The 19,620-nt window shown below is 45.6% G+C and overlaps 1 protein-coding gene across 2 annotated transcripts in view; it reads right to left on the minus strand.

The window, feature by feature from the left end:
* Positions 1-13,416: 13,416 nt before the first annotated feature.
* The window catches only part of LOC135394730 (vascular endothelial growth factor receptor 1-like), a 45,624-nt gene continuing 39,420 nt past the window's right edge, over positions 13,417-19,620 (minus strand). For both annotated transcript variants that reach the window (XM_064625628.1, XM_064625629.1), the window contains exons 15-22: positions 18,538-18,657; positions 18,291-18,477; positions 16,022-16,286; positions 15,807-15,929; positions 15,486-15,556; positions 15,274-15,414; positions 15,055-15,160; positions 13,417-14,937 (exon numbers count right to left, since the gene is read on the minus strand). In XM_064625628.1, the coding sequence (XP_064481698.1) occupies positions 14,506-14,937; positions 15,055-15,160; positions 15,274-15,414; positions 15,486-15,556; positions 15,807-15,929; positions 16,022-16,286; positions 18,291-18,477; positions 18,538-18,657 (1,445 nt within the window). In that variant the 3' untranslated portion in view covers positions 13,417-14,505. The remainder of the gene's footprint in view (positions 14,938-15,054; positions 15,161-15,273; positions 15,415-15,485; positions 15,557-15,806; positions 15,930-16,021; positions 16,287-18,290; positions 18,478-18,537; positions 18,658-19,620) is intronic.

Here is a 19,620-nt window from a genome sequence, read left to right on the forward strand (position 1 = left end):
TATAAAGAAGGTATAATAATGGGCTACTGTACCTTTTTTATACCTTCTGTTGCAGATATATACCTTTGGAGGGTATAGAAAAGGTACAAAGCGCCGATTTATACCTCCAACCATGCACAAGGGTATAAAAGAGGTATGAAGCAGGTTTAACGTAACATATTTATACCTCATTATCACGTGTTTATACCTCGTGTGTAACATACAACCGAGGCTATACCTCCTAAGGTATAACTGCAGGCTGTTTATACCTTCATCGTTTTTATACCCTTACTTGCACCACGTGTTGAATCACGTAATTTTCTTTTGTTGAAGCGGCGTCATTTAAGATAAACAGTAATTTGTTTAAGAAACACAGACTTCGTTAGAGTAGCATCTACAATCTATAAGTTGAGTTTATGACTGCGTTATATGTGTACCTGAAATAATTAAATCTTGCCGTTCTCACCCGTATGGTTGCCGCCAGGCGAAGGATGCTCTCCAGTTTGCCAAGTCGCCAGCCGTATATCAGTATTTGTTGTCCTTTAGATGCCGATATCTGGATTTGATCGATCCAAACTGCCAAACTCGCGGAACGGGTATTCCTCTTTGAACTTTTTTTTAAATATATTACTTTGTTTTATATTTCTTTTTATATGGGGAACTTGTGTGGCGTACTCGAGCGTTACTCTCAAATAGTTTGCATGTGTGAGTGTGGTGAAAAAGAAAAACAAAAAAGCTTTTCTTCTCATCAAATGTTATTTCAACTCCCTCTCCTAAAATTTTGAAACACACGACATGCCAATCAAACTCTCTTCTTTTGAGGAAGACAGCCGTTTTAGAGAAGCCAGCCTACTCCCCCAATGAATGGGCAAAACCAGAGGGTGACAGCGGGGGGAATCTGTAAAAAATATTACAATTATAATTATACAAGGTGAGGCTCTGGAAAACAGAGTCTCAGTAAACCGAAACTATATATGGAACACGTTCATAGCTATATATTGTCGTGCATATGCTTGGGTTCGTGAGAAATACGTTGGAGACTGCAGGAATTGTACGCTGGATACGATGTCCTACATCCCAGAGGCTCTTTCGCTCAAAGATGCTCCGAACCTCATAGCCTAGTCTGGTTCCTCCAAGAAACTGAACTCGCCCAAAGCCTATGACCCTGTAGAGGAACACCACGTCCTCCACGCTTTTGAAATGCAGTGGAGGTGGTGTCGCTCTACATGAGTCCTAACCGGCGGTGATGGAATGTCCCAGGGAGCAAATGTGCGTGGCCGCACGCTAGGACGGTGCCGGTAAAACTGAGGAGCGGGTGCTCCAGGCGCGTGTTCATCCTCGTCGTTGTTCACGGTCCGCCACAACCCCAAGTCAGAGTTGTACACGTTACTCGGAAAAAGTAATTGATTACAATTACTGTTACTACTGTGCGGAAAGTCATTCTTTACCGTTACAAATTACTTCATCAAAAATGTAATACGGTACCGATTAAAAATGTAACGCGTTACTTTTTCCGTTACATTTAAATTGTGGGCCATAGCAAAGCCAACAAGCCTGCAGTGAATGCAACTATGCAGCTCTTGTTACAAATTTTCTAAAATGAGACACCAACATATATGGTAAGTGAAATTCACAAATACATTTGAAAGCAACATACAAAACACATACACGCGTTTATTACAGATTTGTTTGTTGAAAAGGGGTTGCCATTGTTGAAAGAAGGTTAAAAAAGTAATCGATTACTCAGTAATTGATTACCGAAAATTGTAATCAGATTACTTGGAAAATTACTTGCTCACAAAATTAATTGATTACGTTAAACATTACTGAAAAAAGTAATTGATTACTAGTAACGCAATTACTAGTAACGCGTTACGTGCAACTCTGCCCCAAGTTTACTTTCTCACGGGACTTGTCACGAATCCTAGCAGTGGCCGTTCTAGAACTTAACGTTCGACCATCATAATTACAATCGTACCATATTATCCCATTTCTGCAACCATCCTGCCAGTAGTGGCAGATTCATCAGCAGTGGCATCGGCCTGGTGGACTTGCTGGTATAGGAGCAGAAGAAGTGTGGTGAGCTAGAAGAAGTATAGCCAACTAACTCGCTATATTTCTACGGTTTCCGTAGCACACAGCAAACAGGAATACTTTTCGTCTCCCCTTTCCGCAGGAAATCATTCCGACCGGAGGCAACGCACAGAGAAAGCTAATCTCTGAAGTCGGTCCATAGAAAACCATTACTGTATTATTCGGTGCACAGCGCGCATAGGTGGATAACGCGCACCACTATCATACAATTTCCAGTTCTTTACTCTGCATCGTACTGGTTGTACATTGCAACAGATGAACGCACGCCGAGTACAAGTGTCGGTTATTACCTGCTATTATTATTATTATTATTCGTTGGTATAATTATTATCATTTACCCTCCCACAAGGGCCGGCTTCTATTTCACCCGAGTGCTCGTGACAAATTATCCGACGTGACCCGAAAACATGACAAATTATCGGAAAGAAATGTGAGGATCCGTCCGAGTGGAGCAGATCCAGGACAATTGCTCACCAAAAAACTGCTGAGGCCGGACAATTGCTCACCACAGAACCGCTGAAGCTGGACAACTGCACACCGCCTGTTTCATCACACTCATATTGTGATCACACTAATGAAGCTACTGATCAGGTAATCACAATCAGATAAATAAATACATTATTAAGATAATCGAAAAATAAAGTTGCTGTTGTTGTTATTTCTTGTTGCTTTGTGATGTGATTTTATTTCGCGTTTATGGCGCTCATATATACATGACTTTTTTTTAAGTTGGCTGAACTTATTTTTTAGCCTTCTAAGATTGAACGCTTCCCGCAAACGTCGAGTTCTTACATTCATAACTAAAACCCAGAGACTGAGGAACACATAAAGCCGAGCTCTGCTCCCAAAGACAAGCGTACTTTTGGAACCACGTGACGTTTATTTTCATCGTCGTTACGGCTTCGGAAGCGGATGCATCTCTCCGCGGCTTCTATGTTTCTTGGGAGATCCTGGTGACGCAGGTAGTCCTGACAAAGACGCCTCAGGCGTGCCTGCAAGCCGGCGACCTCTCGCCTCCCCCTCTTCACTGGTAGTTTTCGTAGATCTATTTGAAGCAACCTTAGAAAGCCAACAAAAAAAGAAGTTCAGCAAACACAAAAAAGTCAACTATGAGGACACCATAAATGCGAAACAAAATCACATCACATAAAAAAAGTGTCGATCCGGCTTGGTGAGCAATATTGTCTGCGCCCCGATTGGGGCAACTTTACTGAAAATTTAGTGTCATTTTCCTTATCAGTGCGTCTTCCTCGAGAAGAAACGTAATATCATTCCATTTAGTGTTCTGCTAATGTCCGCTTAGCTATTACTGGACGCTGCACAGCTCGAACTTTGTAGAAAAGCCACTGTCAGCACGAAGCTCGAGCTGCTCATGTGTGATCCCACGTACAGTGTCTTAGTGAAGTTCTTATCTTGGTACAAAGTACTACACGTAATAGACGGGGAGGTCATAAACTTGACAAACGCACGGCGATGCAAAACTGGAAGGAAAGCTTCTTTCAGATGGTATGTGCGTCCTGTACGTTACGCCTGTTAAGGGTTAGTACACCATTAGTAAGAATTGCTTACTTACTTGCTTACTTTTTCTTGAGCCTACCTTCACCGGATCATTGAATTTCAGCGCTAGATACTGACGTTCGTGTGTTCATTTGTTCCGTAGTCTTTCAGCACTTTTCTGTAGAGAAGGTGGCTGCCAGTGGTTTATCCGGAATCCCAAGCACGGAGGGGTGTTGGAAAAAATTGGGGGGGGGGGGGGGCGTCATTATTACAGGTACGTCATTACAGCTTAATATATCATTACCGACATGCGTCGAAAGCTTCCGATTATTTGCTTCCTTCCTGCTGATGGAACGCATATAGTAACTCACGAAATCTAATAAGACTGTGCGAATGGTAATGTTATACCCAAAGCGAATACGAAGAAAATAGTTACGTAACCGAAGCGAGTGCGAAGCGAATACGTTTTACATAACCGAACAAAACACACACACAACATAAATACAGATTAGCAGCATATACGGGTGTCTTTTTTTTATTCCTTAGATTTTTTTAATTAAAAAATCTATGGGAGCAGCATAGATGCTGTTTTTGCAGTTCAATAAACTGATTCAATTTTGCTTTCCATGTTTTGATATGTGTAATCTAATCTAATCTAATCCAATCTGTCCGTTTTTGATAAATAAACATATGCCCCACCCCCGTTTGGGTAAAGTTATTTTACGAAACAGGGAACGATTCCATGAAACGCCGTCACCAATACAATGAAACGGCGTCCGATGAAAGAAGTTTCCATGAAATATCAATTTTCGATGAAACGGCGTTAGATGAAACGACGCTCCACGAAATGTCCCAGAACCACAAAAACGCATTTCAGGGACATCCCCACTCATTTAATGAGAGACGCGCGGTCGTTCAGTAGGACATGCCTTTCGGAATTTTCATTCTTTGGTCATTCTTTGCCGAACAGTGAAGAAGACACAGCAAGGGTAAAATTTGTCGAGTCGAATGACCTCAAAGAAGACTTCCGCAAAAACAAGTGGGGAAAGAACACCTCTTTATCGGCCCACATTCTGCCTCGAAAACAGGTCAATAATCTGGGCTATGGGTCTAACCACGGTCCGTGGTTAGGGTTGCCACCAGGCCGGTATTATACCGGCATGGCCGGTTCGCTCTGGCCATCGCTCTGCCGGTTGCCGGTAGGAAGGTGATACCGGCAGCCTTTTGCCGGTATTTGTGGCTCAATACCATTCATACGGGCTTTTACGGGGTTTTCCTTTCAACATTCCACTACAGCTTGAATAAATCGGGAACACAGACCCAACTCCGTAGTCACCAGTCCTTTTCTTAGTTATTCATTATTATTATTATTGTTGTCTTCAGCCAGTAAGCTCGTTCTTTCTCTCTCTCTGTATACTCTTCACCCATCACTTACTTTCCCTTTCCCGCGAACATTTCCCCCTTTCCCTTTATTCCACCTCCTCTCCCTCAGCCGGTATTTTTCACTACAAATGGTGGCAACCCTATCCGTGGTCTAACTGTATTTGCCCAAAACATGTCCTCCTTTTGGAGCACTATCAAAGGGAGAGAAAAATCTGAACACTTGTTCTAGATTTAAGGAAATCCCTTTTCTGACTCGTGCCGGTCCAGCGATTGTATCTCATGACGGCCGAAGTCTCATTACGGCCGATGTCTCAATACGGCCGAAAGTCTCAATACGGCCGATAATCCTTTAATCCCCAAGTGTCTCATTACGGCCAAAGTCTCAATACGGCCGAAGGCAGTCTCATTACGGCCCAAGATGTCTCATAACGGCCAAATGTCAAAATGTGTATTGTAACCTGCATTGATATGCAATGTCGCAGCCAGGTATGGATATATATTCAGCAGGGTATAAGGCATGCACTGTGCCCTTAGGGCAGGATTAAAGGATTTTCGGCCGTAATGAGACTTTCGGCCGTAATGAGACTCGGGCCGTAATGAGATGTTACCGGTCCAACTATGCTGGTGCAGCGTACGCGTACTTCAAAGATCGAAATACGGCAGTCATCAAAAAAGACAAACAGTGAAAGAATAAAACAAAAAACAAAAAACAAATAGTCAAAAGCCAAACAGCGGCGTGAAACGAACACGCACCTCTCGTTCGCATGTTCCAGCCTCAGAGTATAGTTACTTTTCGTTGTGTACGTTGTGTACGTTTCGTTGCGTTGAACATACGTATAGTGGAATCAAGTCAAGGAGCGTGCACTTGTAAAAGGGAAAAAATAAAGAGCTTGTCTTTTATGACTTTTATGAGCGTGAAGGGGATGTCTTCTTGGATCCGTGTTTGTCCGCATTTTGTGTTTCTTGAAAGGAACAAGGGAAAAATACCATGCCAATGATGAGGACGGTACCCAGAAGAAGAACAGTCTCTGTTCGAAATATCGGCGGCTTCTGTCCTGAGGCAACTCCCTTCCTACATTCTACCGGTTCGCTGGATTTCTACCCATCTAGAGAAAAGTTCGCCATACAAGAGTCGGCATGCTATTCCCTTAAAAATATATAAAATGAAGTATGGTCTGATACATAACCGTAGTTAACACATAACTGTTTCATAACTGTTCGCTATTTTGTATTTTGTGGTCACAAACAAGTATTATGCGAATGAAGCTCTAGGCGGTGCCCAATAATCGGAACAACACTGTGAACGCGTAACTGTTGTTCTTTTTTAATTCCGTGTTAGCACCGCGAAGCAACTGTGGCAATGAGTGCAGACTTGGACACATAGGTAGGACAGAAGGAAAGAGAGGACGGAAGAATATTTCGCCAAAAATAGAATTAAAAAAATAGTCGCAGCAGTCCTAAAACTAATGTGAGGTTTTTCATACGGTGAACGGACAATTGCTCACCAATGTAAGTTGAACCCCCCCCCCCCCCCCCACACACACACACACACTCCTTCCATCTGTCCACGTATGTACGCTGCTCGTAGCTACAGTTTCTTCGCAACGCTAATACAAAAAAAAAATAAAGAAAAACGCTGAAGCCGAAATATTGCTCATCCCGTTATAAAAAGTACCCTAGAGCCCAGCCTGAGATTTTCATTTCCTCGTGAGGGCTCCCTTGGAGTTTCTGCTCCGTTGGAACTGCCATCGTAGCGAGTCATCTTTAGCGACCTTTTGACATATTCATTACAGGTGTCGAAAAAAAAAATGGCCCCGCAAAAATGGTCTCATCTGTCATGATAGGAAAAAAAAAAAAAAAAAAGAATGGTTCCGTGCTCTCCGATGCTGCCTCTATAGACTGCGTAAGTCAGATTATGTGGGGAAAAGAGAGTGAGGAGATCTAATATCGATTTAGAGGTATATCCAACCTAAGTTAGCGAGCCTCGTAGTAGAAAATACCATCACAGGGAAAATGGCGACCTATGACGTCTTATCGAGAATAGTTTTTGATAATCACGCTTTTAGCGAAATACATGTCTTCACCATGACTTCTGTACTCTCAACACAGTCTAGCGTAGCAAGACCGCTTTCCTATATGTTTCCACACGCGCACCGAAATGTTACTGCACCGAGATCTCCGTGCACTGAAACGCCCGTGCACCGATATGCCGTGCACCAAGATGTCCGTCGCCGTCTGTTTTTATTATACGCTGACTGTCACTGACAAGCCAAAAGGGATAAACGAAGGCACGGAAATCGTTTGCACGTAAAAATAAAACGTTTTGTTTACGCAAGATATACAGTTGCAAATTATTACTACTAGTTGCTTTCCGGGCTTTTAGTTATAGGTCTGTTCGAGCAAGTTGTAAAACAACATCTAATAAGTAAACTCAAAAGGGGGAAAAAAGGGAAGCAAGAAGAAAAGGGGAAGTCCTGAATAGGGCATAGAAGTAGAACAACGGCTTGCACTTTGGAGAATCTCAATGACGCATCCCTGACATGACCACACGGGAAACAGGTTTGGAACCGAAAAAACCCCTTTGTCCCCTTTTGTCCACATGTTGGTCATGAAAGAACTGTCCACGACCACGTGCCGCGGGGAAGAAGGAAATTGAATGGGGCAAATAACGTACAAAAAGGCCTGAGGAGGTTCAAAGTCCTCAGAGCAACTACTTCCCCTGGAGAGATCGGGAGTGCCTTCACAAGTTCAGCAGCAGGCCTGCCTTCGGTTTTCAGCAACGAGGCTCCAACTTGCATCGTAGCACCGTAAGTCCTTATTGAAATCTAACCCTCTCGTCTGTATAATAGCCTCACTTCACATTCACGCATTGTCAAGTGTCAATTTGGTTTGCCGCGAAAACTACCTCAGATTGGACGGTAGAATCTGCGTTTCAAGCTTTTCCAAACTGCTCGTTGACTGTACCTTACCAATGTCAGGTCGTGACTCATATGGTTGTTAGCAAATGTTATACTGAAGAATATATGAAACCATTAGCTCACCTATTCTTTTACGTTGAATATATCTGCAGTCTTGAACACTGCATGCGTAAACTTTCGTGTGGCAAATATTTGTTTGGCATCGCGAGCGTCCCGTATCTATGTGTGATTGGTTGAATAGGGAGTTTTAGGAGAACGTAAAAGTTTCATGGTAACGTATCCGAAAACATGACAAGCCAATCGCCTGATTCCATTAGAGTGGCTGACATCACGTTGTTGATATCTGATTGACAGGTGGCGATACGGAATCGTAGGGTGGGGAAGCCGAACGGCAAAAGCTTGAATTGTACCATGAGTCAGGCGGTGCATATAGCTGGGGGACTTCAGCGTACCACGCTTGGGGATCCGGAAAAATCGTCCTCGAAAATAACGTCCCCGGTGGGAACCTAGGTTAGAACCCTGTCCTAGGTTAGTTTTCAGAAGTTAGGTTAGTTTAGGCTTGTTTTTGACAGTTCACCATGCGGTTGAGGGGGGGGGGGGTACCCACAGCTGGGCACGCTCCATTTGACAAACACTACTCTTGATACTTTTCTTGCGGGGACGTTTCCTCTGGGGACGATTTTTCCTACACCCCCACGCTTGCAATGTACTGCAGTGAAAGTTGCAATTATCCTGTTCATTCGTTGTTCTGCGTGTAATCCTGAAGAACTTTCTTTACAGAACCATGTACAAGTTGTGCCTAGCGTTTTCCCTGCTGCTCTTGGCTCTTCTGTGCCTCAGCCAAGCGACCCCCTTGATTGGTGGGGGATCCTACGGCTGTAACTGTGGTGTGCTCCCATTCGGCGATGTCAGGTACGCAAACGCTGTCCTTCGCGTAGCCTTATTTTTACATGCCTATACAAATGTACGAATGTTTGAAAGCGACATCACACTATGGTTCAGTGATTTGGATAGGGGAAACATTACCGGTGTTCCTTACTAACTCAGCCAATACGCTACGACAGTTGGCTCTGCCCATGAGAGAGGGTAGTTTGGAGAAACCACGTGACCAAGTGTCTGTCCACTCACAAGGTTTCACGTTGAGCTTTTATGCCCTTATTTGGGAAAGGAACAAAGAGAACGCTTCACGCGCAATAAGGGAGAGAGGCAAAATGGGGATAGCTGCGCAAACAGTTGGCCTAGTTGTATAGCGTAGCGCTAACGCAACCCTTCCTCTCGTCGAACTTAATCCCCTTTAGTCGGACGCCTTAGTGTTAATTGGGTTTAATAGTTTACAATTAAAGCGCCATATAGACCGTTGCTTTTCATCCTGTTAGTGGAAGTTTGCTATGCGCCAACAGCCGGCATGATTGAGTGGCTTGTGGAACTCTGCCGAACTGTGAGGTTCAAGACATTTAACTCATAATATATGTCTTCGTTGAAAGGGGGATAAATAAGGTATATGCGAATACAGTTCAAATGTGCCTTGTGCCACATCTCAAGTGATTCCAGATAATTTTGTCCATTTCAGTTGGCGCTGTACAACTTTTGTGTGTGTGTGTTGGGTGGAAAACCTCCCCACTTCATTATCAGAATATACATGTTGTTGTGTTCGAAGTAACCATATTTATACTTTGTATTCCTTGCAGACGATGCTGCGCTGGCTTTCGTCTGTGCTGCCATCTGATAAATGGCGGTCATCCCGGACTCGGCGGCTTCCCTGGTCTCTTTGGCGCCAATCTTGGTTTAGGTCTGTTTGGACATGGACTAGGTTTCTAGATTTGTGTAATTATTGTGTAATTTATAGGGATGATGTGTGTACATAATAAACAATTTTTTTTGTGCTACTAATTCTTTCAGTCTGGTGCACATGTCACGCGTATGCTCTGTAGATATCTGCCGTGTACCGCCGTTGCGTCCTTCAACGAGTAGAACCTCTGGATGTTACGAAGTAACGGTAAGCTGCGGAATTGGAAAACGACCAACCCTCCCCCCCCCCCAAAAAAAAGAAAAAGCGGTAGGCTACCTCCTCTCCCCTCCCCAATTACGGAATAAGGAATAAGACGGTCCATGTCTAGCATAGCGGCGCCATTCGACTTGACACTTGAAATCTACATACGTGGATGGAATTATGCAAGGTGCATCGTAATCCATAATAAGCGGCGGTCGGTTGCACAAATTCCTCCAGAGATCAGTTTCCCATCACGAAAAGATTCGGCCGCTGCGACCATGTCATCTCCATGCGCCCATTGTTTGCCTATGATGTCCTCCGCACACCTCGCACTCTTACCGGCATGCTTTGGGCTTGTTCCCTCTCGCCCGTTGCCAAGAATGCACAAAGAAAGCACTATAGTCAGTGACAACATAAGTCATACTACGGTCATACACTTGACCCCGCCCCCACACAAGAATCGCTCCGCGCTCGTTAATGTAGTGCGGCGCGGCCAAGTGGAGACTGGAGAGAGAGAAAGAGAGCCGGCACTACATCGCGAGGCGGGGGCGTCGTGCAAAGGCTAGTGGCCAATCACAGGAGCCTTCCACGAATGAGTGGGCGGTCCCAATTGTAGGACTTAAGTTGTCACTGGCTATAGATCTCAACGGGTATCACTTGGGGTATTCCTACCCGTCAGCCGTAGAGCTTGGCTTATAATAGGCAGGAAAAGTAATGATTTAGGCTCAATAAAATTCAGACTGTCGCCCCTCAGCTCAATGGTCACGCGAAGGTTTCCACTAATTGCGCTTCTGGTACAGACTTTTCAACTGTGTTTAACTTTATTTAACTAAAGGTAAGAAGTGAGGTGGACTGGGTCAGATAAGGAATGTTCACACAACAGTTAAACGATAAAAAGCAGTCATCAGGTGTAGTTCAGTACGATACAAGCACCATTTCCAGATTTGCGGCGTAAAGCTCAGGCGCTTGTCGCCAAGTACTAGCTTATATGCCGAAAAGATGCGTTCCGGTGCAAACTTAAATGCTGGAATGTTCTTAAGACGAACGTCGTCTGGTATGGCTGACTCAGTTACAGCTAGTACGGCAGCCAGTGACAGCAAAGTTTAAAATCCCAGGTGCCTGTCGAGTACATACTTCAGTTTTTGCGCAGCTCCTTCACAAGACTTACTGGCATGGCGTCGGTTCGCTTTCGTGCGGCAGGCATTATAGCAAGAGTCGGTCAAGAGCAATTGCACCCGCACAAACCTTTGCCGGATGCCTCCAAACGCGTGATGATGCTGGTGATGAAAGCGTAGTTAGCTGAAATGTACGTCAGCTCACCAGGAATCTTGGTCAACTGTAAGATGTCTTGGGCGCGTTTCACACTATGGGCCTCGTCGTTTGAGAACTGCTGTATAACCGCGCAAAGTCCATCAAAGTTCGTCTGGAGGTGCTCAACCGCTCTCAGCCACTTGCCCCACTGCTTCAAAATTGGTTCGGGAGGAAACGGCGTGTCAGGCAGTCTTTGAAGGCCTTCACCCTTGCAGGGGCGTTCAGAAACACCTTCTTTACAGATGAGATCAGCTTATTCACGTCTGTGAGTGTTCCTAATTTCTTCTGCAACAGGATACAAAGCGTGCGCGAGACAGGTGACGTGAATCATTCTGGGATAGAACACTTTTAGCAATGTTGCGGAGCGATGCATGTATGCTGCAGCATCAGGTAGAGAAGCAACACTTTGCCATCTTAACTCCAGATGGATACAGAAATTTCATGGAATCGTTGACAAAGTAAGCCACCGTGTCGCCGTTTGCCTTTTCCAGTGGCTTGCAGGATATCAAATACGGGCGGCTGCTTTGGTGTGGATTTAATTTTCCGACCACCATATTGACCGTTTGCGTCCATCGTCTCGTCCACCTCAATCCATGCAGGACTCTCCTGTTTCATAACGAATGGTATTCGCTACTCCTTCGTACGTGGTGCCCAAATAATTTTTTCGCAGCGTCGACTCGGACGGAATTTTCGTCTAGCAGTACTCCTCCAAAAAGGTATTGAAGACGGGGCTCTCGAGCTTCGCCAACAATATGTTTGCTGTAACAAAGGGCGGTACACAAATCGGCATACAATTGACCCTTCCTTCCGTTCTGCACAATCCTTAAACTTTGACGGGACGTCGACTGAAAGTCCTCTGTGCTGTTGAACTTGTGCGTGGCTGTAGCAGCATGCTGCCCTAGGTGAAACTTTTTCTCGCACCGAAGCTGCAAATCGCAGACCAGTTCTTACGCAAGACACAGGAACATCTTGCGGAACTGAACTACCGAACGTGAGCACGCGGAAGCGAATTGTGTACTTACTTGCTTTCCGCACGACTGACGGAGCACCACAACTCCGTCAGTGGTGTAGCAGTTAAAACTATCAATCCACGAATTACCCAGACTTCGCATGGCCGGCCTAAGTTTCGGCGTTGTGCAATGCCTGCGACCGTCCGCGGAGCCCACGTTGCCTGGGCTGCGTCCACGCGCCAGGACGACCGACGTCAATATGGAACGCGTGGTTCACGCTGTAGTTCCGTTTTGCTCCGTGTCACTATGGTAGCTAGGATGTGTGACTTTTACACCCCGACCATGGAATGCTCTAGCTACCATAGTGCCACTTCTTCCACGAGTTCTTTTATGCAGACGGAAAAAAATAACGAACGAAAAAAAAGAATTTAGGCATTTTACGGGGGAAAAAACGACATTTTAGGCGCCAACGGTCATATAGGCATATATAGGCGCAATAGGATTTCTTATATGAAATCCTTATCACTCAGTTGGTGCTCTTGTATCAAAAATTCGGATGGGTTCGTGGAAAAAAATAGGCATTGACCTAAAGACCCTAGGTCTGGTAATGAAGGTGCTCTGTTTCTGGCAAGTCAAATTGAAGGCTTCCGTTTGGAGCCGCGCCCTCTTCTGTATTTCATTGGCTCTATACTAAATGCTACCTCTCGTCATCTGCATATTATATACAACATCACATCATATACGAGTATACTACATGCAATAAATTTGATATATATATATATAGCACACATTCCCTTTCTAGAGTTCGGGAGAAGAGTTGCCTACATCCGGTGGGGCTTGATATGTATAGTATAGGAACGTGGCTAGCAATGAGCAGCGCTCGGAGACATTTCAGGCAGCTGGTCAGTCAAATTCGGCACGAGGGGCAAGGTGAAAAAGCAAAGGTAAAAGTCGTGGACCGTTGGCTACTTTTTGGCTACAAAAATATGCCTGATTGGCTACATTTTGGCTACTTGAGCTAAAAAATGGGCACGTGCAGGTGATCTGGCAACCCCGCCATCGATTTGGCAACGATTTGGCAACCCGTAACTATAATAATAGGTAGACCCCCCCCCCCCCCCCCCCCACACACACACATATATACGAACACGATTTTTTTCCAACATCCCTTCATGCTTGGAATTCTGAATAAACCGCTGCCGTATGCTATCACGGTTTACACACATATACTTGATTGACCTGCTGACGACAAGCAGACAGTCTCCCCAGTAACCAAACGAAACACACAACAGCGAATCTTTTCCGTTGTGCTTGTTTACGCTAGAACATTTCTTCAACAGTATTTTTTTTTTAAACTGAACAACTGAAGCAACTTTGCACATACATATGTTTTATACAGTCTACTTGATGACATACCCGTCTCGTGACTGTGTCCCGATTAAAGGCGCAAAAATAGTGACTAGTTCTTTGCACACAAGCCTTGCAAGTGCTGGCACAATGCACTTTGGTTCACAACTCAGAAACCAAGGAACGCAGGAACAGGATGTCCTTTGTAGGATGCACTCACGTGAGGAGATGCAGTGCAACAACAGAGTTTCATGTGACTGTAGGGACAGTCCATATCACGCAACGCAATGATTCCACTGTTGTTTAGAGATTTGTGAAACAAAAGCAGACAGAAGCTTTGCTGTCACATTGCACTGACATGATCTCCATGACTGTCCCCTTAAGATTCAGAACGAGGGAAAAAAGTTCGCCTATCTTGCTTTTGGAGAAGGCTGTGCTAGGTGTAACAAATACAAGTACACTAAAACTGTGATGACCGTTCTCCAAATAGACACATGGTTTCATTGGGATGAACGGTGCAGTGGCAACAGTAATATAAAAGGCACTTGGCATCACACGGATGTCTTTGCAAGTCATATTGTGCGTCCTTCAGGTATTTTTGTAGCTTCCACTTTGTCTTAACATTCAGCAACTTTTTCATTCACACAAACTTCAGATTCACCAGCCCCTAGTGTCACGGTTGTTACAACCATGCTGTCGAGGTGCTTCAGGTTTCTTGAGGTACGGTTTGAAGATAATACATTCTCAAGGGGGCGTGTCTTAAAAAGCATGTAGAAACCTGTAGAGGAGTATTCTCGAGAAGATACAACACAGTTGTATGAGTCTTCAATGCGCGTGCGTGGAGCTTACGTCTCTTGGCTGTGACTTTTATCCGTACCATACCGTGTCGCACACTCAGGAGGCCCCTTGTACGTTTGTATGGAAGTGAGACCACCCGTTTCTTGTATGTGCAGATCTGGATGTCTGAGCATTCCATTACTTTGAGACATCTGACTCCGCTATCGCGTTGATTATCGATGGAGCCGTAACGAGCATTTCAGATTACCCCACTGTTAACGTCCACGTTAACGACGAGGTTATAGGCTGGAGGCGGCGTGGCACACAGTTCGCTCGGATCATCAGACCTTGTAGACCTTGTGTCATGCCCTGGTGAGGGTGGTGATGCAGGCTCTCCAAGACCTCCGGGAAGACATAGTGTTGAGATGCCATCGATGTTCATGTAACGAACCTGGTCGTTACGGTCTGTACCCTCTCCCGCCTGGGGAGCGACGCGGCCCCCGTTCTTGATGCCGTTGATATTTGCGTATTGCGATGCATTGTCCTGTGTCTTGGTGTTGATGTAGTTGTCCTCATCCGATTTCATGACCAGATAGTCGCTGTCCCTTTGGATCCCCATAGCGAGGTAGTCGTTGTTGTTCTTCACGCTGCGGTTCTCATTCAGGTGTGGCTCGTTCAGGGCGACATAGTACTGAGAGGAAGAACGAGAGAATGATACTCAAATCATGGGTGATTTTCTGCTCTGGTGTCGGAGCACGAACGAGTCAAAAAGATTGACTACGAAAGATCGTATACTCAAGGCACTCACATCTCGAACTCCATCCTCGAGTAGGTCTCCGACTTTCGTGACTAGCGTGCTGAAGTCAGGCCTGTCCTTCGGTTCCAGCTCCCAGCAACTCCGCATAACACCGTAGCTGTAATAATCGTGTGCACCATACAGTACGTTACATATGCCGCTCACTGTTATTGTCAGCATGTTTAACACTGCGCTGTCGTAAGAAACACGCAGCACCGTAAGTGCACTTACACGTCGTCCGGAGCATAATCTGGCTTTTCCATACGATAGCCGTTCTTGAGTTTCTTGTAGAAAGACTCGTCAATTGTTACTCCTGGATAAGGGTTGCCACCCAGGGAGAAGATCTCCCAAAGAAGGACACCATAGGACCAGCTGCATGTAGTTGCACGTAAATATTTTGCACTAATTGAACGCATTATAAAACCAAACAGAAGGAAGCTTACACGTCGCTCTTCGTAGTGAATACCCTGTCCATAATAGACTCGATGGCAGTCCACTTGACAGGAAGCAATCCCTGAAATTGGCACAAGAGGAACGCTATAACCTTTTGACAACGACCAGGATGCAAAGACCCCAAGCAGCACAATGTACTGAAAGTCGAGTGCAATAGGGGTGGACGGTATGTGTGCTATCAATGTTCCTTAGCTTTAAGAGTCTGTTCAAGGTCTTCCGCCTACCCGTCCACCCCTATTGCACTCGACTTTCAGTACATTGTGCTGCTTGGGACAGAGTGCAAGCGAGGCTACATGAAACATCAGGCTTACATCTCCTTTCTTGACGTAGTTTGAGTATTTGTAGCAATCTTTCGCCAAGCCAAAGTCACATATCTTCACCACATTTTCCTTGCTGAGCAGGACATTCCGTGCGGCCAGATCACGATGAATAAGCTGAAGCAAGGGAAGCAAATGTATCACAGCATGTTTTTGTCGTCCAGTCTTGTAGAACTTTAAATGCCATCGCACGAGCGAATCGGCTGTACCTTTCTAGATGCCAAGTATTCCATTCCCCTTGCACACTGGAAAGCGTAGCAGAGAAGGTCTCGTGTCGTCAAGACACCATCCTTGTAATCTCCATGATCTCTCAAGGTAGAACCACTCGTGATTAGGTTTGAACCTTCTGTGCTGGAATCCCTCAGTGCGTGAGAGTCGTTGAGGTCACCGTCTCCATCTGGTTGCGTGAACGTGAATGAATTGCTTTCATCTGGAGAAGTCGGGCTGTGCAGTAGGTCGATATACCTTGGGCGTCTGTTTTGAGGAATGGCAATTGAAGATACAAAATGCGATTTACTTTTGCAGCAATGTGCAATCCGTTCACCATGACAGTGCTAAACCAGCGCTGGCTCAACGCACAATGATGCTAATGATGACAGAGAGACAATGATGATGAGGGACAATGATGCTGATTACACGATTCTTTAAAATTATACATTTGCATGATATTGGAGATGTAGAGAACTATCAGAGAAAAAATGTGCATTGCATGAAGGCTGGAGAAACTCAAGTCTTTCAGCGGGGATTGCCTCCCATTCTGCTGTCTCACTTTTACCCGAAAGCCCCTAATAAAAGGTACGGTCGCATCCATTCCAGAAGATCTCGAAACTATAGTGTCATTTTATTCCTCGTGGACCACTGACCACGGTATAGACAATCCCACGCGAAATACTGGTCTAGTTTCACTGTTATTCGACAGAGCAGACGACAAGAGCAGATGACGGATGTGGAGAGTATGCCGGAATTCCCTCTCTGGGAAAACGAGAAAACGTCACTTCCTAAGAACGAAGGGAGCGAAAAGGAATGCCGCGGCTGTGCTGGCCTCTCACAGAGTGAAGGCCCGTCCCCATTTGCGGGAGAGCTGACGCGCGGCGCCCCGCGGCTGCATGAAGGACGCCATTGAACTCGCCTCGCGGGTGAATTTCCCTCCCGCAGAGCCAGTCGTGCAGTGCGCGACTGTTCGCGGTCACGGCACAGCGGGTGGCCAATGAGAATAAAGAAAGATGTGACGTTGTGTTGTATACTTCCGGTAGCATGACAAGAACGTGGAGATTGCAGTAAAAAAGCGGTAGATTCCAGATAAGTTTTTTTTATTGAACGTGTTCGGGAATATCCCTTTCTTTATCACAGGAGTCATACCAAGTTCAAGGAAACTATCCTAAAAGAAAACAGGCGTTGATGACGCGCGTGGATTGAAGAGAAGCGATACCGAAACTACAGCACCGATGGTTAGATAGGCGCGTGTGCTCAGTAGCCTGCTCTGTAGCCGAAGCCGTGCAACGTCCCGCGGGTTCCCGTCGCATGACGAGAACGCGGGTAGGGGCTAGAGCCGCACCATCTAGTGCCACCCGCGCGAAGCTAGCCTGCGGCGCGGGCTCGCTTTTCTTCTCCCGCAAGTGGGGACTACGCTCTACGGGGCGGGGCGTCTGGACGGCGCCTTTCTCCTCTGAGCACCGCACTCTCCCCTACTCACTCGCTCACTCCTCCACTTAGGCCGCTGCAGCTGCGGAAGCAGCGCTTATCTTTAAAATTCTTTAATCTGATCGTTATGATCAAGCAGATTGTCGGCCGATGTCGAACATGGTGGAATCGGGTCATAGATGGGTTTCCGGATGCGATCGTCCCTTCAAAGGGTTAATAAAGTTTAGGTGATTAGTCATCTAGTATCTACATACCATATACTCTCTACGAGAGGATGTCCGCAAGGGCGTGCGTCTACTGCAACAACGGCATATCTATGCTGCCTCTCAGAGCTTTCTTTTATTTAAAAAATCTCACGAATAAAAAAACACATCCTGTTTATAGTAGATCAAGCGGGCTACCCTATGGCTGCACTAACCTCCCCCTGGAGATACATTTTAGCTACTAAAGATAAAAAGACAGGCGCAAAAAACGCACCCGTCTCTTTTGGCGCGTCGATGCCAATACTGTTTCCAGAAAACGAATGGAGCCAAAAAAATGGTTCCCGGAAACGCTGATTTTGAGGTCAGTATTGCCCCATCCGCCAGAAGCGCGCTTTCTCCCTTTCCCTTAAATGCCAGTGAGAAAACGCGCCGCAGCTCTTGTTCTTCGCATGTTTGCTCTTTTGACACTGGTGACCCTGCTGATATCTCGCCCGATAAAGTCCTGCGCGCGGATACCCAGTGATGTACGGGGGAAGATCCGTTCAGAACTGAACTGTTATAGTGATGGTTGTTGTAAACCTTGTATATAAGCAGTATTTGATGAAATTTGAGGAAAATACAAAAGCCACGTTACCCATAGATGGGATTCCACACGCTGCCGGGATTTGTTGCTTGTGAATCCATCCGAGGTCTAAAGAAAGTATCGGGATCGAGCTTTCCCGTAAGTGGGTTTAGTTGGTTGACGAAGCGCTCCCTATGTCTCAGTAAGTAGTGTCTCAAGTTTCCGAACTTGCAGTATTCGACGATCATCATCAATTCACCTGAAAGGTCGTAAGAGTTTGTAAGATCACTGCACACTTTTACGTTATTTGACTGCTCACCCTTCGCCACATTTTTCGTTACTGCGCCCAATATGTTGACAATGTTCAAATGGCGACCGAGAGCGATGAGGATCTTCAACTCCGCCATGAGGGCCTTTTGTTGCGAGGTGTCCGCTCGTTCTGGAAGAAGAGAGACTACGTTTAATACGGATGCGGATCCAGAGTGGAATTCTGGGTAACCAAATCACGCCTTAGGTAGGGGAACCGTGGAATCGAGGGGCCATTTCCCAAGCAGCCATACCGACCATTGGGAAAGCTTGAGCAAAGACTGAGGAACACGCACAGACACGAAGCACAAAGCCACCGACTGTCTATTCTAAATCTTCTTAAGCGGACCTGCATCTGAGCGAGGTGCAAGTTCACTTAGTCTCTTAAAGTACGGCGGCGATTTGACAGCAGCTGTGATCGAACATGCATTATTGCATATTTCCTGTTGGTAGACATGAAGACAGTTGCGGAAGGTCACCCCATGCAGACGTTACCATTCCCGAATCCCATAGGAACACATGAATTCCTTTTTCCATCCGAATATCCCAAATCAAGTACATAATAGCACTTCTCCATAAATGTGCAACTTCTCTTGATTTTGTGGTTTCTTAATTTCCAAGCTCTTCAGTTGGGCAATGCTGTATACCGGTCATCGGGAATGTAAAAAATGTGGTCTGAACGGGAGCAAACGGGTGGTCTTGACAACGACAGAGAAGATGTATACTAGATTTTTCATCATTATATTTTTCTTTTATATCCAGTCTAATCTAATCATCATCTTAACGCAATCAAATGACAGCTTGAGAACGTGCGCTGTGTGCATGCTCTGATTCTTAAGACATTGCGTGCGAGCAAGCGCGCACACATACACACACATAAATGGGATGATGATGTGGTGGGTCATTCACGGCCGCTATGGCGGTACACTGCCCCATTTCTCTGAGAAAGGAATAACGATTGAAAAGTGTCCTAGAGTTCGTCCACTAGTCCAGTGCTGGAGAGGAACTCAGCAACAACTCGTAGGCCTTGCATCTGATGTGAGGGGTCCGACCATGGCCCGAGAATTTTGGCTAAGGCTGAACTAGCGTTGATCGA

This window comes from Ornithodoros turicata, chromosome 5 (assembly GCF_037126465.1).
Source record: "Ornithodoros turicata isolate Travis chromosome 5, ASM3712646v1, whole genome shotgun sequence".
Lineage (NCBI taxonomy): Eukaryota > Metazoa > Arthropoda > Arachnida > Ixodida > Argasidae > Ornithodoros > Ornithodoros turicata.